The sequence below is a fragment of the Haliaeetus leucocephalus genome, unplaced genomic scaffold (assembly GCF_000737465.1).
Source record: "Haliaeetus leucocephalus isolate CR32 unplaced genomic scaffold, Haliaeetus_leucocephalus-4.0 Scaffold866, whole genome shotgun sequence".
NCBI classification, from domain to species: domain Eukaryota; kingdom Metazoa; phylum Chordata; class Aves; order Accipitriformes; family Accipitridae; genus Haliaeetus; species Haliaeetus leucocephalus.
Window position 1 is genome coordinate 3,514,791 of NW_010973302.1, and position 19,350 is coordinate 3,534,140.

A 19,350-nucleotide genomic window follows, 5' to 3' on the forward strand; every position below is an offset into this window, starting at 1 on the left:
GCGGGAGAGCGGCCGGCGGCGGCGGTTGGGATGAGTCAGCCCTGAGGCGGCATGGAGCCCTTCCCGCCGCCCACGGAGGAGGATGAGGAAGACTGGCTTCGCCCGCAGCCGGGCGGCGGAGCCGCTCCGCCCGCCCCGTGTGAGCGTGGGGCCCGGGCGGACGGCGGGGCGGGGAGCAATGGCGCCGGCGGAGCCGCGCAGCGGAGCCCGCGGCCGCCGCGGTGATCTGGCCCCGGTGCTCTGAGTCGGTTCTTCCCCGGGCAGGGGCTCCGCGGCCGGGGCAGGCGGCTGGGGCGAGGGAAGGTGGAGTTGCCCCGCCGGGATGGAAAAGCGGGAGCTGCGGGGCGAGCAAAAAAAAATAAAACGCGAGCTCTTTGTGGGCGAGGAGGGCAGAGCCTCTCCTCGGCAGCCATCGGCCTGCCTTGTCTTTTCAATTAGTTCTGCGGTCCTCTCGGTGACCGCTTGGCTCCTCCGCTTAGGGCAGGAGACCTCAGCAGGCGTTCAGAACAGCACCCCCAAAACAGCACGCTGAACTAATGGGGTTTTTTTTTTCATCTTACAGAAATAAAAGCCTCCACCCCTTTGGTTTGTTTGTTTTTTTTTTTTTAAATTACTTTCTTTTGCCTTTTTTAACTTGGCCTTGTTTTCGTAGCAGGGTTTGCTGTTTGTTGGATGGTGATTTGCGTCTCCGTTGGCCGCCCCTGGGAAAGACGGAGGATATCTGGTAGAGCTATCCTAGCAGAGTTGAAGACAGATTATTTTACAGAAATAAAAATACTTTTCAGTGTTCCACTGTGAAAGGATATCTTATCAGCTAAGCGATGTTCTAAAATGGCTCAGTGAAAAACAGATACAACTGTACCTCTGAAAACGGGAGTGTTTAGTAGTAGGCCGAGTTGCTATGGATGACTTAGGCTCATAAGTAATCCTAGAATTAATGCAGCACTAGAATTAGTAAAAAACTTGTACATTTTGTGTTCTTCTTGTAACATCTGTTTCTTAGTGTGAATTAATTAAAAAAAAAAAAAGTGATGTGTAAGGCGGCTTGTAATTTTTAACCTGTTCATTTACTTTCCTTGCAGCAGGCCACAGCAAGTCTGTATCGGCAAGAAGCACAGCATGCAGAGTGATCGTGCACGTTGACTTGGACTGCTTCTATGCACAAGTAGAAATGATCCGTAATCCTGAATTAAGAGACAAGCCTTTAGGTACGAGTTACTTTGCTGTTAATTTGGAGATAATGTGTATTCAGGCAGAAGAAACTAAGGTCATGAATAAACTAAGGACGTGCCTGTGTGGTGAGATTCAGGCAGGCACAGCGGAGCTGTAACCACATCCCGAGTGAGCAAGATGCAGTCTAGACTCCGTGTAGCTGTGACTGCAACATTAATACATCCTCCTGAGCACAAGTACAGGCGCTTGCCGACGTGTCTGAGCAGTTGTGCGGATTGAAGCTGGTTTATAACGTACACAGGCAGGGAGAGGGCTGAGCCCCATAGATGAGCCTTCTGACACAGTCATGCTTAAAGCATGCTTTATTCCATCCAGTTGGAATAAAGTTAAGAAGTTAAGAACGAACACGAGGCAGTCAGTAGTATCTACGATCAGTGGAGAAAGTACATCATAAAATGACTGTTGCATAAAGAGCACTTTCAGGAGTAAGATTGCCTGGAAAGGCCCAAAATTAAGAGCGATATTGCAACAGGGAAAAACATCTGTAAGGTTTTAAAATGTTCTTACCGTCCAGTATACATCAAGAGATCTGTCCTTCTCATAGTCCTGTAAAATAGGACTGTTGTGTTGGTTTGTTTGCTCATTCTATGATGTTGCAGTCTGATCAAAGCATATGCTTCGCAGTCTTTGCAGTGGCATGAAAGTACTGTGGTCTTCCGTGAAGCACCACGAAACCTAAACTTAAAACACATTCAACCTCCATTTTTAGGTGTGCAACAGAAATACATCGTAGTTACCTGTAACTACGAAGCCAGGAAACTTGGAATTAAGAAAATGATGTCTGTCAAGGATGCTAAAGAGAAGTGTCCTCAGCTGATACTGGTTAATGGAGAAGATCTAACCCCCTACAGGGAAATGTCATACAAGGTTACAGGTACAAAATTAACAACTTTTCAGTAGAGGAAAAACGCTGTCTGTTAAACTCTGTGTGCACGTGCACACGCGTGCAGTAGTACATGATGTTTTCCTGCTCCAAAAGATCTTACTAGAATGAGCCTCATACCATGGCAATAATACTTACGGTCGTACAATGTCAATATTTCATAAAATAAGCTATTAGACTTGGTTGCAGTCTGGATCAGGCACTATAAATGTATCATACTGATGTTATAGGGGATTTGTATGCTATGTTAGGATTACACCCATGTAGTTCTTTAGGAGCAATTTTTCTTATTTAAATACTGACTGCAGTAATACGTTTCCAAATGTGAAGCAATGGAGGACAGAATGCTGAAGCCTTCGAGCAGGTGAACTTCTCCAGTATCTCTTTATTGTTAGCAGTGTTAGCAGGTGAAATAGTAATAACTTAAAAGTGAAAGCCCACCTATCTGGGAAACAGATTTCCTTAGGAGAAAGTACTGCAGAGGTTAACAACTATAATTTCAAAAAGAAATGAGGAAAGAAAGAAGAGCTTTGGGGAAAAGAGAAGCAGATGCCAGAGGTAGTTGTGGGATGAAGAAATATTCCCCTTCTTCACCTTTGCTAAAATAAGTGCCTTATTATTTTATCTGGAAGAGAACATGGTTTCTATTCATGGAATCATCCTACTTGAATCCATGGGGAATCAGCTGTGGGTTGATGCAGACATGAAAACCTCACGTTATTTAGTTGTGTGCATATTATCCTTGGGTATCTTTTCCTCCTAGAGTTGTTGGGGGAATTTTGTCCACTGGTGGAAAGGCTTGGGTTTGATGAAAATTTTGTGGATATCACAGAGATCGTAGAGAAAAGACTAAATCAGCTACAGCAAAGTGGATGTTCCAGAGTCTGTGTGTCTGGCCATGTGTACAACCACCAAGGTGAGTTAAACATGTTGAAAAATATGGTCAACGTTTGTGAAGTTCAGTACAAAGTATCTGTCTGCTTCTAAGTATTGTCCAGAGCTGAACAGCTGGAAACGTGTGTTGCTCTGTGCTTGGTTTCCATATTTGAGAGTACATATCACAAATGTTAATCAGCATTCCAGTTAGATTGTATATAAAAAAAAAATCTCTGCAGCAGATAAGCATGTACAATGATTTGGCAGAAGAGATTTTCATTGTCCTTTTTTTTTTTTTCTTTAAAGTAGTTTTACTGTAGTAAGACACAGAATTTTGTTTCAGCTTGAACGTTGTTGTCAGTTGGCAAAATTGAGTGAGTTTCTTGGTGAAGAAAAACAAACAGTAAATTTTTGCTGCAACCATTAGGTCAGGAATAGACTTACTGAGACTAAAGTAGCTAACTGAGCTGCTTCATACATTGTGAATGCAATAGCTATGCCATGATACTCATTTCATGCACTAGGAAGAAAAGCGGTTGTTTTTCTCCTGGACTTTAAGCTATTGCAATGGCTTCGAATATGGTTTGGAGAGGAGGGAAATGCCTGAATAGTCCTTTTCCTCATTTGGCATTTGCATGTGAGTAATAAAGGCTTAGCTGCAAGGCAGCCCTCTAAACGGAAGATTTGTAAATCTCTACTTTGGTCACGTTGGTACAAGAATCTGTGATATTTAACACTTTTCTTTGACATCCCTTAACATATTGTATTTTATATTTAAAATACTCCCTAAACATTATGCTTCCTGGACAGCATGCCCCTGGTTTTGGACAGCAGCAGTCTCCCTTTTACCAGGGTTTTTGGGAGATAGGAGTGAAGTTAAACTTGGATACAGAAGCCATGGCAATACCACCTGACCCATGAGACCATACTTTCTTGTACTGCTTTAATGCAATGCGAAAAAATTCTGAATCTAGAGAATTAGTTAACTAGGTGACTGTTTACATACTGAACACTGCTTTCTTTTTCTTTGCAGCTATCAATTTGCTTGATACAACGCATGTAAGACTAGTTATTGGATCTCAGATTGCAGAGGAGTTCAGGGAAGCCATATATGCGAGACTGGGCCTCACAGGCTGTGCAGGAGTGGCCTCTAACAAATTACTGTCTAAACTAGTATCTGGGACCTTTAAACCAAATCAGCAAACAATTCTTCTGCCTGAAAGCTGTCAAGATCTAATACGCAGCCTTGATCACATCCAAAAAGTGCCCGGTAAGTATGGTGCTATGAGCATAGATGGAGAGCATATTGACAACTCATAAGATGGTAAGAAAAAATACTGAAAAAATTATAGCTGCAATAATTTTAAAATCCAGTTCTCACAAGGAGGCAGCAGGGTGTGCGGGTGTGTGTTCAGGGTGCTTTCTATTTTTTCATAAGCTGTTTGAGTTTTGTTCAACAGAAGCAATGAAAGGACTTTGGTTTTCTGAATTTTCGGCTGTGACATAAATGTGTGGCAGTGCTTTACAAGGTACCTTCAAAAATACTAAAATCTCTGTTTGTTTTTATTGAAGCCCAAACGCTGTGGTTGATACTAGGTTTTAAATACAAACTTTTTTAAACTTGCTGATTGGAAACCTACTGATAGTTACTAAAACAGTCTATTGGAGCCTGATAGAATACTCTGAGGAAGTTTTATATTTCCTAAATTTCCTAGAATATTTCCTAAATATTCTGCACTGGCACTGTGCTGTTGGCCAGGAAGCATTGATGTAGGCTACAGACACAGGGAGATTTTTGCTGTGTCCCAGTATGGCTTTTCTAATGGCAGATTCTGAAACTCGAATGGAAACTCAACGAAAACGTTGCTGAAAAGCGTGCATTGCAGTAGGGAAAATAATTGTCAGTACTACGTGGGTGGGCATTTTTTATATATATGGTTTGGGTTTTTTTTTTCACTTTTCTGTGTATTTTTAATACACATTTTATTTAGGCATTGGCTACAAAACTACAAAACGTCTTGAAACACTGGGTGTTAGGAACGTGTGTGATCTCCAAGCATTTCCGTCTGCTGTGTTAGAGAAGGAACTAGGTGTTTCTATCGCTCAGCGTATCCAAAAACTCAGCTATGGAGAAGATGACTCCCCTGTGACTCCATCAGGCCTTCCTCAGGTACAAGTATCGTTCTGAAGCACTTTATAAGGAGCAAAAAAATTGCTTTTAGTTTTATGCAGCTTTGCTGGACTAACCAAAATGATGCATTTTTGTATGTATTCTCTAGTACAACTCAAATTAATGTGTAATTCTCGTGAAATTCAGTTGAGCTTTGAGTGTCAAAGATATCTTGGTGTTAATTCTACACGCTTAATTGTGATACTTTTTTTCCTCTTCAGAGTTTTCAAGTAAATATAAAATTGAAAGGAGTAATGTGGTTTTTTAGTCCTTTAGTGATGAAGATTCCTTTAAAAAATGTTCATCAGAAGTGGAAGTTAAAGAGAAAATCGAAGAACTGCTTCCTAACCTATTAGACAGGTGACTTGTCTTCAGTAGCTCTTTTTGATGACTTAAATTGTGACCTGAAGGGACTTGGAGCATATGTTAGGTTTGTCTCATACTCTGCATTTCTTCTCTCAGCAAAATGCATTTATAGGACAGCACCTGCCTCTCCAACTTACCCTTCAGTCTTTTTTTCTCAATTCATGGATTGTCCTGCTGTATTGCTCCACTTTCCTCTTGTCCCCATCATCTGTCTTGCCCCCAGGCTGGCTGCCAGCCCTTCCATTCCTATGCAGCTTCTCTGATAAGGACCTTTGCATATTCTATTTGCTCATCCTTCTCAGTTGCTGTTGCTTTGGTTGTGCATCACAGTATTTAGTACATCTTCACTAATTTCTGTGAAGGAGCCTAAGTTTTCTTTCCTTAAGTGACTTTCTCTACTTTCACACCCTTGGTGACCACCATTATGCATGTCTGCTGTTCCACAGCTTGCTTTTCTGTCAGTCTGAAAGAACATTTCACTCACAAAATTTGAAGTGAGGCTCTTTGTCCTATCTTGTTTACAACATGTAGAATTGACAAAATCTTTTTTGTACAGAAATACATCCTCCCTACCCCTCAATGCCTTTTGGAGGGGGAAAGAAACAATTACATACTCTTAACCTTCTTCCAAAAGCCAGCAAACCTTTTGCTGCTAAAGTGGGTATGTTTCCTTGAAAAGCAAAAAGAAGACCTAAAAGCTGAGGATTATACAGGGTATAACTGCAGACTATACTACTTTTAATGTATTAAATATTGAAATGTGGCAGTATTGCAGACTGACCCACTTAATTTTCACATTCACTTCAGGTGAAGGCTCCTGGAGACAGTATTCACATTGTATTGAATTTCTAACTTCTGGGTAATTACGGGAAGCAGCTAGGACCCAAAGTTCCCTGTATAATCAGTGGAGTAAGGCTAGAAGTTGGGAGAGATCTGTAATGCTTAATTTGACTTTGTAACCTAGATGCTGTGTGTTTCCATGGAGCCTCTGAAAAATACTCATAGTAATACTTACTGCTTTGTGCACATTAATGCTCCACAGAATATACAAAGATGGAAGACAACCACACACAGTGAGACTGACCATACGCCAGTTCTCCTCAACCGATAAATGGTTTAATCGGGAAAGTCGTCAGTGTCCTATTCCGCCTCATCTCATTCAGAAATTTGGGAAAGGTAAACTTAGAATTTTTGAAAGTATCAACTTTGTGCTACTACCACCTAACTTCTCTGTAAAATTCCGTTACTTAGTGTTATGATAATATTCCCTACACTTCATACTTGGAAACTTTTCCATTACTTGTAATGGATGTATCTTGATGAGGTGTGCTAAAAACGTATAGAACTTCACTGTAGGAATAACTTCTATGTTACCACCATGTTTTAACCCAGTCCGGCTGGATTCCTGGCAGTAAACTTCTTGGTGGGGTGGGAATGTGCAACTGGGGGCTGCTTCCCAGATTAATAATCTGCTTTTCTAGGTTAGGGATTTGAATTATGTTCTCAGTTTTATTATGTAATAAAATGTCTTTTTGATGTACCTCTGAAAATTAATAACATAAAGGCTCTCATCCTTCTCAGACTTAAGCTTTCCAACCAGTAGTGGCAATTCATTTGACACTTCATTCAGATTGGGGTGAGGAAATAAATCTGAATCACTGCTGCATCAGCACACAGAATCACTGTTCCCTGACTTCAATTCCTGAATTACTTCTCACAGTCCTAGAGAAGCTATTGAAAGTCTCTGTACCTTCTCACTTCAAAATTGCTACTGGACTTCTACATTGGAGGAGACAGTTACTGTCAGCTCATATAGTCATGCAAACTCCATTAAACCATGTTGTTATTACCTGTGTTGGGGTAATGTTACACACCTACATGGCTCTGTAAAGGCCCTTTTTAGTAGAATTGGATCATTTTTCAAATCTATTCAGCTTGGCTTTATTCTGTAATTCTTCCTTTCTAATCTAAGTCAATCTTCACAGGTGTGAAATTAAGCATTTTTACTGGAGGTAAAGAAAAAAAAAAAAAAAGCCTGTTACTCAGTTCAGGACATACTTGACAGGGCAGAACAAACATCTTCCTGACCATACTGACCCATTATTTTGGAAGCCTTTAGCAGCGTTTAGAGTTTAATACTTCAGGAATTCATGTTTTGAGATGAATAAAGGTTTCCTTAGTGTGTATAAATGGAGTTACAAATATTCTCATGTTGCTAAGAATAGCACTGTATTTTCAACTTCTTCTATTATGACTGATCTCTTACTTTTGTGTACATGCAAAATGTTGAAAGTTCAGAATGTGAAGTTAGAAGATTACCTTTGTATTTTGCTATTTAAGTCAATCTTAGTCAGTTATTTTTGATTATATACATTGGGTTTTTTCAACCTTTTTTCTTTTAGAAAGCAGCAGCGTCCTATCTCCAATGGTTGATATACTAATGAAACTCTTTCGAAAGATGATAGATGTAGATCAACCATTTCATCTTACTCTTTTGAGTGTCTGCTTCTCCAACCTCAAAGATCTTCCTAGCAGCAAGAAAGGATCAATTGGTTTCTATCTAAAGCAGGTATCACCTCCATCAGGCTCTGGTAAACGTGTTCAGGTAAGCTGAAAGATACTGAAAACTATCTGCAGATAAGAAAGTTCTGAGATATTTCTGTCTTTATTATATAGATTTAAATCTTAACTGCTTTGGAATTTTTTAGGATTGTAAGTTTTATTCACCTGGTAAAAATGAAGATTTATTTGGAGTCTTCTGAGCAGGTGTTACTTGTTCACTTTCTTTCATTAGACAGACTGCTTAAAAGAGATTTAATACTGTCTTGAATGGGACAGCCAGCTAGGTTATCAAGCCCCTTAACTGAAGAGAACAGAATTCACTAAGGAAGAAATCCAAACTTATTTCTTCTAAAAAATAATTGCTGAATTTGGCTGTTCAGTAAGATCTGCCCTTTTAGCATTCGTGGAACAACAGGCCACTTACTCAGATATTGTCATACTAAAGCATTTTTTACCTTGGACTAAAAGCTCCTTAAAGTTGCTTATCATTTACCTTGTTGCTTTTATTAAGATACTTTCACAGTGATTATTTACCTTCCTATGCATTCTCAAGTCTCCCTGTTCAGACTAGAAATTAATCAAAGATTCAATTCTGTATTGACCACTAGCTTCAGATCTAGTGAGCTTCTAATTCCTGCTCAGAATTGGAACAAACCTCCTACCTCCCAGCTCCATATGCTAGACAGTGTAGGAGCTGTCTGTGAAAACACTGCTAAGTATTTCCACCAGATGCTTTCAGTACATAATACGGAAACTTAGTAACTTCAAAATTGTGTTGTGTAACTGTTTCTGTATTGACATAGCAATTTTGCATATTGATAAACTTGTCTATTTCTCAACTGCTCAGGACTATGATGGATAACACCATAATGTGTGTTCTAAAGCTCCAGAGTTTTAAAGCAGTAAAGTGTAACTTCAAGGTATTTGCTGCTTTTAAATAAGAAAAGCATTCCTACATGTATGTACTTTTCAAGGTCTGTGCTTGAAAATAATATTTAAAAAAACACTACTGATTGTAAGGGAAAAAAAATTACTCTCTGTTAAGGAATAATTTGAAGAACTTGCTGTTAGTAAAACAGTGCTTTGTCACTGGTCGATTACACAGAACATACTTATGCTTTTATGTACTTTTTTTTGCCACAGGAAGTGGAAGGTGTCTCACAAGGTGAGGGAAGTGCTTCTTGGAACCAGAACTGCAACAGAACTGGAACTACAAAAACTAGGAAACTTTCAGAGGAAAAGAAAAGCAACATAAAAAAAGCAGGAATTCCTGACTTCCCATTTTATTTGTCTCCTGGTGACATTGACCAGGAAGTCTTTAGGGAACTTCCAGAAGATATTCAAAAAGAAATTATTTCTGAAAAACCAGAAGCAATCCCTACTGAGGATGTTTCAGGTCAGCCATCAGTATATTTTGCAGAAGAGGTGCACAGCACTTCCGCAAATTCTAAGGGACTAAACAGTGATACACACGCTACAGGGTGCAGCATACATCTCACGTCAGCTCATGAATCTGTAACTGTTCTGGCACACAGCTCCAAGGCCAGTTGTTCTTCTGAGTGTCCCAGAAGTGCACTGACAAGCAGCAGTATGGAAAAACAATCTACTGACTCTCTGAACTTCAGAGGGAAAGATCTGTCATCTCTGGAAGCTGGAGCCAGCCAAACTATTCTGCGTGTCCCTGTCTTGGATAAAGATAAGCAGGCCTTTCAAACAACTTCTATGCATAAAACCTATAGTAGGCAAGCAGGAACTGTATTTCCTCCTAACGTTGACACAAAGACTTTTTATGAACTACCTGCAGATGTGCAAAAAGAACTACTAGCTGAATGGAAGAGGCAGGAACCTGTGTCCAAAACTTCTACGGATAAACCCCCTGAAAAACCTAAAACAAGTAAAGGAAGAAGGAATATGGCACCATGTTTATCACAGTCTAACAGTTTGCTAAAATATTTTAAACCACAGTGAAACATTTTTCATAATAGTGACACTATAAGAATCAGCACTTGAAGGCACTTTAGTTATGAAAAGTTTACTATAAATTGTAAAGGTGTGAATATTAAAAATATATTTTGACAACTTCTGACATAAAACTTGCTGGTGACTGTTTAATTAGTCATTAGTCTGCCTTATTTTTCTTTCTTATAAATTGACATTTATCTGATGAATCTTTAGTTGTCCTAAAAATATAGTATGCAAACATCTTTCAGTATTCACTATTAATACCTTAACACGTTGACTGGGGGAAAGGAGTGTTTACTCTAATTTTCATTGAGTTATACTATGTATGCAGTTACTTGGGAGGGGATTGAGCAGAGAAGATGAAAGCAATATTCACACTGTTCTATAATTTGCACCACTGTTTCTCTGATTTGTGATGGAAATTACTATTCACATGGCTATCACTATTTCCAGCAGTTAACTCGTAACTGGATGTACTAGAAATACTAAGGGGTAATGGGAAACATTACTTCCAAATGAATTGTATCACCAGCTTGTTCCTGGAAATTAGTCAGCATATGAAATTGTTTAGGTTTTGTACTCAGGATTCAGCAAATGACAAACAACTCTGTGTATAAAGAGCAGCTTTTAATGAGATGCTATATACAAATTCATCAGGCTTTTCTTGACATATTTAATTCCAAAACAGTGAAATAGTTGCTCATTACACTTGCACACTTACAGTTAATAAAAATGTTTAAAGTCTCTAGCACACGAGATGTTTGCTTGTTTCAGTCAAGAGTACATAATTGAGGTAAGACTTTATCAAAATGTGTTTAAAGCTATGGCAAAATATTTGACTACTGTATTTTAACATTGTTATAATTTATATCACCAGACTCTTGCATGTGTGTGTATATATATTCTCTGCATATAAAGTGCAAAAATATTACAAAACATCACCTGATTACATTGAAAGTGACATCCTGTTCTTTGATGGCACTTCAATGTAAATTCTTGCATCATTCCCAATAACAGAGAAAACCAGCATTCACCATTTTAACAGTTAAGCTTTATGTATTTCCACATAAACCACAATTAAAATAAACTTCTCCATCTACTTTAAAAATGAATCCAAGTAAAAGATGCATGTGACTTAAGTTCTTATTATTTTCCACTTACGTTTAATCATGGTCTTTCAAGCCTTTCAGTCCAGCTCTTGTTTCAGTGATTAAGTTTATGAGAGTAGTAGGTAATGCTGTCTCCACTACAGAACTCGGAAGCATTCCTCCTAGTTCTGGCTGAATAAATACAACTAGCTTAGAATGCTCTGGATTCCTGTGATGAAAGGAGCAAAATCCTTCAGTTAACACTTGTTACTCTTGCTATGAAACTTAGTGAGATGTACGAATGTTTACAATTCATAGTCCATCTCTGTTGAAATTACTAATACAGAAAAGTGGAAGTTTCAATTGTTTCAAAAGATAGTCTGAGTCACAAAACCGATCTGCACAAAACTCAAAAGTTCCCCCAGAATAAAACAGCCTAAATAAAATGTTAAAAAAAAGCTGTGTGGTTCAGTAAGTTTTAAGCTTTGCATAGAGAAGACAACCAAGTAACCAAAGATGCTATAAGAGGGCTAGAAATACTTACTCGGGCAAAGGTGAACACACATATCCACAGGGATTGTTATAGCCTCGAACACAAGAGGGAGTTGGAGGGCAGCTGGAGTATTCCACGCTGACAGCTGTAAGTCACCATGCACACAGAAAAAGCAAAATCAAATTAATTTTGTTTATATATGTCAATCATACAACTCAAAAATACTTTTTAAAAACAAACTCCTCCAACTACTATAGGATAGTACAAGATCTCGCAATACAGTTGCTGCTGTGTTTAGCAATTCCATTCTGTACGTGAAACACCTAAAGGACATTAAATATTTGTGCAAGTAATTCAATACATGTAAAAATTTCTATAGGTGTTTGGGAAGACATACCCAAAAGTATTATCCTTGAGATGTGATTACATATACCTAAGTGTTGAGGTGTGGCTTAGTTCTGGACAAAGAAGTTAGTTTGTCAGCAGATGCCATTAATTAGTAAATGGAATTGCAGAGATGAGGAAATTGCTGCACACATGCACAATAGTAGTTAGGAGGGGTTCTTTTGTTTAGTTATCCATTACTTTTGCATAATAAAGTATTCTAAGAATATGGCTTGAAAAATACCGATAGGTCAGTAAAGTTCCAAGATGAAAAATGTTGTTTTCGGCCATGTACTAAGATCCACACAAAGGAAAAAGATTAGCACGGAAATGGAGCAGCAGTGAGAGATTTTCCTGGTTGGCCATATAGTTGTAATATTAATCATTTTACATTTTGTATAAGTTTACAGAGCCAAACTCGAGGAGAATCAAATATGGGGCAAATTAGCAATTCACTCAGAGAATAGCATATTAGGCAAGTAGCATCTGGTCAGGAAGCCATCCAAGTACAGAAAAGTGTTATTAAATAAACACTGAATTTATATAGTGAAATAATAAATTCTAGCTTCCTCATACTACTACTACATTTTTTTCAATTTTTCAAAGAGAGGCATAATAGGAGAATAAACAGTATTTTCTTCAAAGATCAATTTTTATAGTTTCAGTACTAAAAAAACCCAACAACTTTGTTTTGGGGATAAACAGGAGGGGACTGTTAAAATCAGTAAGACCACACATGAGCAAGGTACATGATACTATGATTAGGCTGTAGAACTTACTACAGCCATTCACCTTAGGATTTCCAGAACGCAGCCAAAATACAAAAGCGTTAAGTAGTTACATGCAACTTACAGTTAGTTGTAAGGATATCACCAGGGTATGGTTTAACATGCAGCAGGTCAACAAAATCTCTTGATGATATCAGTCCCATACCATAACTGTGTGTTACACTGTGGTATATACCAGTGTCCTACAAGTAAGTAAAGGTAATTTTTTGAATTAGTATGTCAGAAGCTAAGTTTTATTTACTTGGCAAAGCAGCATTACATGTTGAATAATGAGTGTGTGGCAAAAAATGGATTCCTATTTGTTAGCAAAAGACAACAGTTCTTGTAACCTAGTTAGTGCTGAACTAACATGAGAGCCATGAAGGGGATCTTCCAGTAACACAGGGTAGGGATTCACTGCCATGCCTTGTGCCCTAGATTTGAGGCAGGAGTATAGTTTCTGTGTGGAAGAACTCAAAATGTGCACGTTTAGTATCCACATTTGGTGGAGCTAGAATGCCTATTTGCATTAAAATACACATGCTAGATTGCACATTGTATTCTAGGACAAAGATGTATAATCTGTTAAACTAAATCAGTTCCAAAAAAAGCTAAGAAGATGTGGTTGGATGTACCACTACTACTAACATCTGACCAACTCTAGCAGATCCAGGCAGAGGAAAATGAGAGAGAGGTTCAGGTAAAACAAAAAAGGGAGGACTTCTCCCCTTCCCACCCCCACCCCTTGGTTTAGGGAGTACTTTCACACACTTGAGTCATTCATACCCATGTAATATGTTCTGAGACCTCCCTCCATCTCTCTCAAGTGGTTAGATCAAAGCCGGCTAACACAGGATGATACTCTTCATGGGAATTTGGAGTTCTGGGTTTCCAGAGTGCCTGAGACAAAGCCCCAAGCAACTGGAATTCAGAACATACAGGATTTCACAGCACTAGTACAGCATCAATTCAATTTCCATGCTGCCTTTAACTTTGGTGATTTTTTTTAACGTGTGTAAACTATGCTTACTGAGAGGGGAGCTTTCCCTACATTTTGTTGTCATTGTGTCTCACCCTACTCTTGATGGAGACTTCTGTTGTTTTCCGTGGACTGAATTCTTGGCATGTTTGAGGACATTTATTTCATAATAAATATTTAAATTTACCCTAACTTTTAAATTACCCTCAATATTTAACTCCTAAGGGGAAGGACACGTTTCATACCCATTTCACATAAGCAGCAGGCTTAGAAGTTTTTACTGACCCAGAACGTATTTTGCAGAGAGCTTTCTTCATCCAGGTAGAGGTCTTTTTAGTCACCATAATTCATGCAGAAAGAGTTAAAATAAAATCTTTGCATTAAATTATTGCATTACCTGGTCAATCCTTTCTAACAGCTTGTAAGATTGTAAAGCTTTGTCCCATTTGTTTCGATATTCAGGAAGATACATAAAAGGAATAATTTTACTAGGGACTTCCTTAATTATCCCTTCTCCACGGTATCTAGATTGTGTAAAAAACAGATATTGAATTCACATTTATAAACTGGAAAAGTAAGTTATACAATAATAAGCATCTAGCAGTTGGGGATGCCAGGCTATAATCACGTAAAGCACATGAATGTGATTGCACTTGATGGATTGATTAAAATTCAAGTAGTAATAAAAATTATTATTCTGCAACTGATTTTTGAGACCATTACATTCTTGGCACCACACATTTTAAATTAATTATTTGTGAGCTATTAGGAACCTGTTCATTTAAAAACATGCAATTAATCTATTAATTTATTTTTTCTATTTAGATACTTTCAGTCCATTTTGACACTGACTGCAAATCTTCTCACTGTTTATGAGCTAGCATATTCTGGCATTTCTCCAGCTTTTGTTCATAATCTTCCAAGGAGTTCAAGGGAAAGTTCACAGAGGGGAAGAGGGGCCTCTCACAAGGAAATACGAAACTCCTGTAATGCTGGGAACTGCTCACTAATACTGATAGTTCTCACACCTAGTTCCTGGAGAAACTGTGAATCACTACAGTAAGCACCCACAGACAGCAATTAAAAGGTGAAGGATTAAAAGCAAAGGTGAAGGATGCTGCATGGTGACAGATGAGCTCAAAGGAGACTATGATTGCAAACAGTTTAAGAAACATGAAATCAGATTTACAGACCCTGATGATGCATGAGTGTAAGTCAGAAAGAGCGAAGACAGCCAAGCTCAAACCCAAACACTGAGGCCCTGTAAAATCATGGGTCTGTTTCCTCACTCTGCAGCAACTCTTGTCACCACTCGCTGCCTTGGTGGAGCGCGCACAGTGTGGGCGCATATGACTACTCCAGAAACTCGCTTCTCCACTAACTATAGCAGGTCCGATGGTGACAGAAAACATTTTAACGCCTACTCAAAAACAGCGAACGTAAACCGTGGCAGGACCAGTTAAAATCGGCATATTAATATATGGATACACCCTTTATTTCCTAACTCCCATGAATTTATGTTTACCAATCTCCTAAGCAGCTCTCGTCTGCATCCTGTAATATCTTCTCTCCTAAACTCAGTGTGAGTTGTTAATCGGAAGGACTTCTTCTAGGCAAGGCTTCTGAAAGACACAGTTGCTAGAATAAAAGAAAGGGCACACTTGTGAAAAATCTCAACTTCCAGTTTTTACAGTGGATTATTGGGAACACTGGAAAAAGAGGAAGTAAGCCTGGTAAAGACCACCCAGATCACCAGATCTAGTCTCCCTGTCTTAGACAAACTAAAATACATACCTCATTGTCTTTCCTGAGCTTAGGTGACATAATTCCAAATTAAATCCTATTCAGCCTTGAACAATCACCTTAATGCTTCTCTGAACTCTCCTGAAAGTATTTCACCTGACTGAAGCAAGGATCTCTATTGCTTTTCACTTCCAGATCCCATACTGATTTCTTTTAGCAAGTAAAGCAAACTGTTAATACTCCTGCCAATCAAAAAAGAAACTGGCATTTGTGATATGCGGTTAATAAATATTCAATGTCAAACTGAAAATGGGAACAGCTATACTCTTGCTCCTAGAAACAGCTAGTATTCCTTCACAGAAGACACACTAGGGACCAGTACTGCTTGTTAATGTGACAAAGACTTGTACAAAAGATAAACGAATGAAAGATTCTGGCTCCCTGTACCAAATGGCAGAAAACATGATGATGCTTCTCCTAACTGCAAACGACTTGCTGCATACAGATCTGAATACAACTGAAAATGGCTTTGTGCCTGACTGAGACTATAGCATATCTTTTGTCCTCCACAAAAAGTCAGGCACATTCTTGTGAATTCTAAGCAACCAGACTCTCAGTCCCTCACATCTACCTGTATTGAAATAAGATCTGAAATACAATAATAATGCCACATACAAAGTATGCAAATTATTAAGATAACAGTACTTTTAACATATTCTAATGAAATATTACACTATTTTCCATTATAATACTGTAGAGTAATTCTTCTGTAATATTAGTGATAAAGCATTGTCGTCTTTAATACCTTTTTGCTCAAACCTTCAGAAATAATTAGAAAACCAAGTAAGACTTGGATTAAAATACCACTAATCACAAACATCTCATCATCTCGAGAACAAAAAATAATCAGATGCAAATTTTCTCTACTGCCTATCTGTCTATATTGGCATTTAATATCATTTAATACTCATTAGGCATTAAAAAAAAAGAGAGAAAGAGAGAAGCTAAGGACATGTTGCAAGTGTCCTCTTTTCCTCCGCTTTTGCACACTTCAGTGAGATTTTTCTTCTTTCCCCCAGTTTAATGAGCTGAATCAGCTTGGTAAAGACTCAGCTGAGTGCCACTGCCACCATAAAGGAGAAGCAGGATTGCAGAGCCAGGAGAGGAGTAGGGAAGAGGAGGGGAGGAAAACAAAGAGTAGAGCCAGTGCTATCAGTGACAGCAAGCTGTGAGATCAGCTTAGTCTGCCTCGCCTAACTCTGCCCTGTGGGCCAAATCTAGCTGCTTAACAACAGCACGGAATTCATCGCTCAGGAGAAGGAAGGACAGATGGAGTTGCTGCTGCAGAGATTATATGACCTTCTTATCTCAGTACAGTTAATTCAGTTTCAGGTGCCAGAAAGAAAAAGGTACAAAGGACAGATAAGGTAGAGCAAGAGCGTAAGCATGTCTGCATGTGTGAGTATCAGTCATTTCACAAGTATGAAGGCGTGAAAAGCAAAGTCCAGCTGATAAGATGTAATGGCTTGAATAGAATATTCCACCAGGAAGAGTCACTGACTTCAGGCCAAAACTGTGACTTCATACCTACTTATTCCATATTAGTAAGTGTTATATAGTATTTAATTTTCATAGCACATTTGAAAATTGCTTGGGAAATCCATCTCTCTTATTCCAGCCCTATTGCTTACCCAGTGTAACTACAGCGCAAAATCTTCTCTACAGCTAATAAAACTAAACTTAACACTTCCATGAAGGACAGAACATGGTTAACTTTTCCATTTCAACCTTGGGTGTCACTGTTCAAAAAAGATGTTGTTATTCATTACAATGACAAACAAAATGTAAATACTTACATATTTCCTGCATACTCTTTTGAAGGCTTTGAAGAAACTGTAACATTTTTCTCAAAGTAGAAAAAGGAAAAATAAAAACTTAGCAGTTGATAAAGAGTTGTCAACTAATTTTAAAGGAAACACTTTTTGCAACAAAACATATTTAATAAAAATAACTTCATAAACAATATTAACTAGTATTTTCTTACTGAAATTTTTATCACTCTCCATCCTGAAGTATCTTGACTGTACGACAAAATTTTTTCTGAAACTTCATCTGCAATTTTCTTATAGTCCATTTATCTGTAAAGATTTAAAAGCAATTTGCTGGCATATGATAAAAGAATTCCTTAAAGAGCAAAAAACATAGGGCTCATTCCTGTATTCTTTCCACAGCTTTTAGTATACATTAACTGACTATTTCTATCAAATGAACTTTTTATTCATCATATTCAATTTCGGAAAAAGATAGTTATTATTTAAACAAAATTATGTAATTGACTTCCAGTCTGGGCTACTGAGAAGCAGCCACTGGTGTGGATCTTGAGAATGAATTACAGCATCCAGAGAGACACACCGTTCACTCTATACTAAATCCACCATTACTCCCCATTAAAACTTCCACTCCTTATACAGTTTATCACCTGAGATTCTGATTCTGCCATGATTTGCAAAAGTCACTAGACTAGCAACCAACTTGTGTAGTTAAAACACACGAGGCTCAAACAATTGAAGAGAGATTTTTCTTACATCAGAGCTTTATGCAACGATCATTATAGGCTGCGCTACTGTGGAAAGTCTTTGGTGAGTGAGAGGCCTGGCTCTAGCAATCGTGCAGCAGCAAGGCTGCAAAGCCACCCTTACCAAGACATCCTCCACCCAGCCCTTTCCAGCCCAACCCAGCCCTCCCCAACGCTGACATCTCTGGTATGCTGCAGCTCCCTACCTCCCCACCTTCTTCCTCCCCGCCAACACGTACAATATCTCTCTTGTAACTCTTTCTCGTAGGAGGATCAACTGTGGTTCTCAGGCCAACAGCACTGAACGCTTCTGGACCAGTCTCTCACACAAAGTTAACTTCATACCTAAACCTTTATGGGGCTGTCTTGTGTAACGGGTTGCACAGGCTTTTCCAGAGCTACCTCAGCGACATCCTGTGGAATTTAGCCGGGTGCTCAGTTTGCACCCCTGAAGGAGGGGTGCCCGCCCAGGGCTACGGATAAGCACACATCCTCAGCCTGCCACGAATCCGCGGCGCCTCCGCAGCCCCCGCAACCCGCTCGGGGAGCGCTGACAGGCCAAGCCGACCGCCGAAAAGGCGGCGGAGCCGAAGGCCTGGTCGCCGGGGACCCTCACCCCCGCGGAGGCGGCCCTGAAGCGCGCTGCCCAGCCCCATGAGGGGCGGCGGGCAACCCACCCAGCAGCCGCCCACCCCGCTCTCTCTTGCGGCGGGCGGGCTGCCCCACACAGCGGGAGCTCAGGGCAAGAGGGAAAGGAGGCGACAGCGGCAGCTCGCACTCACCTCAGCGGCGCGGCGCGGCGCGGAGGGGAGAGCCTTGCACACGGCCCCGCCCCGCCTTCTTCCCGCCTTCCCGCCGCGGGGCATGCCGGGAACTGTAGTCCTGGCTAGGGCAGCCGCTGGCAGCCCGGCTTCGACTACAACTCCCGCAGGGCCGCGCGGCCGCCCCCGCGCCTGCGCGCCGCCATTTTGTAAAGGGGGTGCGGTCCCTTCAAAACCGCTGCGCGGCAAACCCCGGAGAAGCGGCTGTCGTGGGGTGGGGATGCCCGGGGCTCCTGGGGAGGGATGGGGAGGGATGGGCGGGCAGGACAGCGGGTCGGAGCTAGGGCGGTGCACCCTCATGGCGTTGCGGAGGGGCTGTGCTGCTTTGGGCGCTTCTTTTCCCCGCGCTGACTGCTTCTTGTGAGGGAAGGGGGGACGGGGGGTGCCCGCCACGGGCGGGTCTTACCGTGCGGGCCCGTCCTGTCTCTCCTGGGGGTGTTGTGTGAGG

The 19,350-nt window shown here is 40.1% G+C and overlaps 2 protein-coding genes across 4 annotated transcripts; one reads left to right on the forward strand and one right to left on the reverse strand.

Moving 5' to 3' along the window:
• The first annotated feature begins 6 nt into the window (after positions 1-6).
• Positions 7-10,384, forward strand: POLI (polymerase (DNA directed) iota). Of its 2 annotated transcripts, none has more exons than XM_010583038.1 (10): positions 7-139; positions 1,083-1,208; positions 1,943-2,107; positions 2,880-3,032; positions 4,026-4,262; positions 4,984-5,162; positions 5,431-5,522; positions 6,571-6,704; positions 7,931-8,133; positions 9,234-10,384. In XM_010583038.1, the coding sequence occupies exons 1-10, from the start codon at positions 52-54 to the stop codon at positions 10,056-10,058; spliced, it is 2,202 nt and encodes a 733-aa protein (XP_010581340.1). In that variant the 5' UTR covers positions 7-51; the 3' UTR covers positions 10,059-10,384. The 2 variants fall into 2 exon arrangements, with proteins under 2 accessions (XP_010581340.1, XP_010581341.1); XM_010583039.1 differs by having other exon boundaries at positions 7,931-8,097.
• STARD6 (StAR-related lipid transfer (START) domain containing 6) lies at positions 1,563-18,916 on the reverse strand. Of its 2 annotated transcripts, XM_010583036.1 has the most exons (8): positions 18,864-18,916; positions 17,551-17,644; positions 17,363-17,412; positions 14,161-14,287; positions 12,870-12,987; positions 11,685-11,778; positions 1,741-1,908; positions 1,563-1,598 (listed from the first exon to the last, which is right to left on the reverse strand). In XM_010583036.1, the coding sequence occupies exons 2-8, from the start codon at positions 17,638-17,640 to the stop codon at positions 1,589-1,591; spliced, it is 657 nt and encodes a 218-aa protein (XP_010581338.1). In that variant the 5' UTR covers positions 17,641-17,644; positions 18,864-18,916; the 3' UTR covers positions 1,563-1,588. The 2 variants fall into 2 exon arrangements, with proteins under 2 accessions (XP_010581338.1, XP_010581339.1); XM_010583037.1 differs by lacking the exons at positions 1,563-1,598; positions 1,741-1,908 and adding an exon at positions 11,216-11,369.
• Between the last annotated feature and the right edge of the window lie 434 nt (positions 18,917-19,350).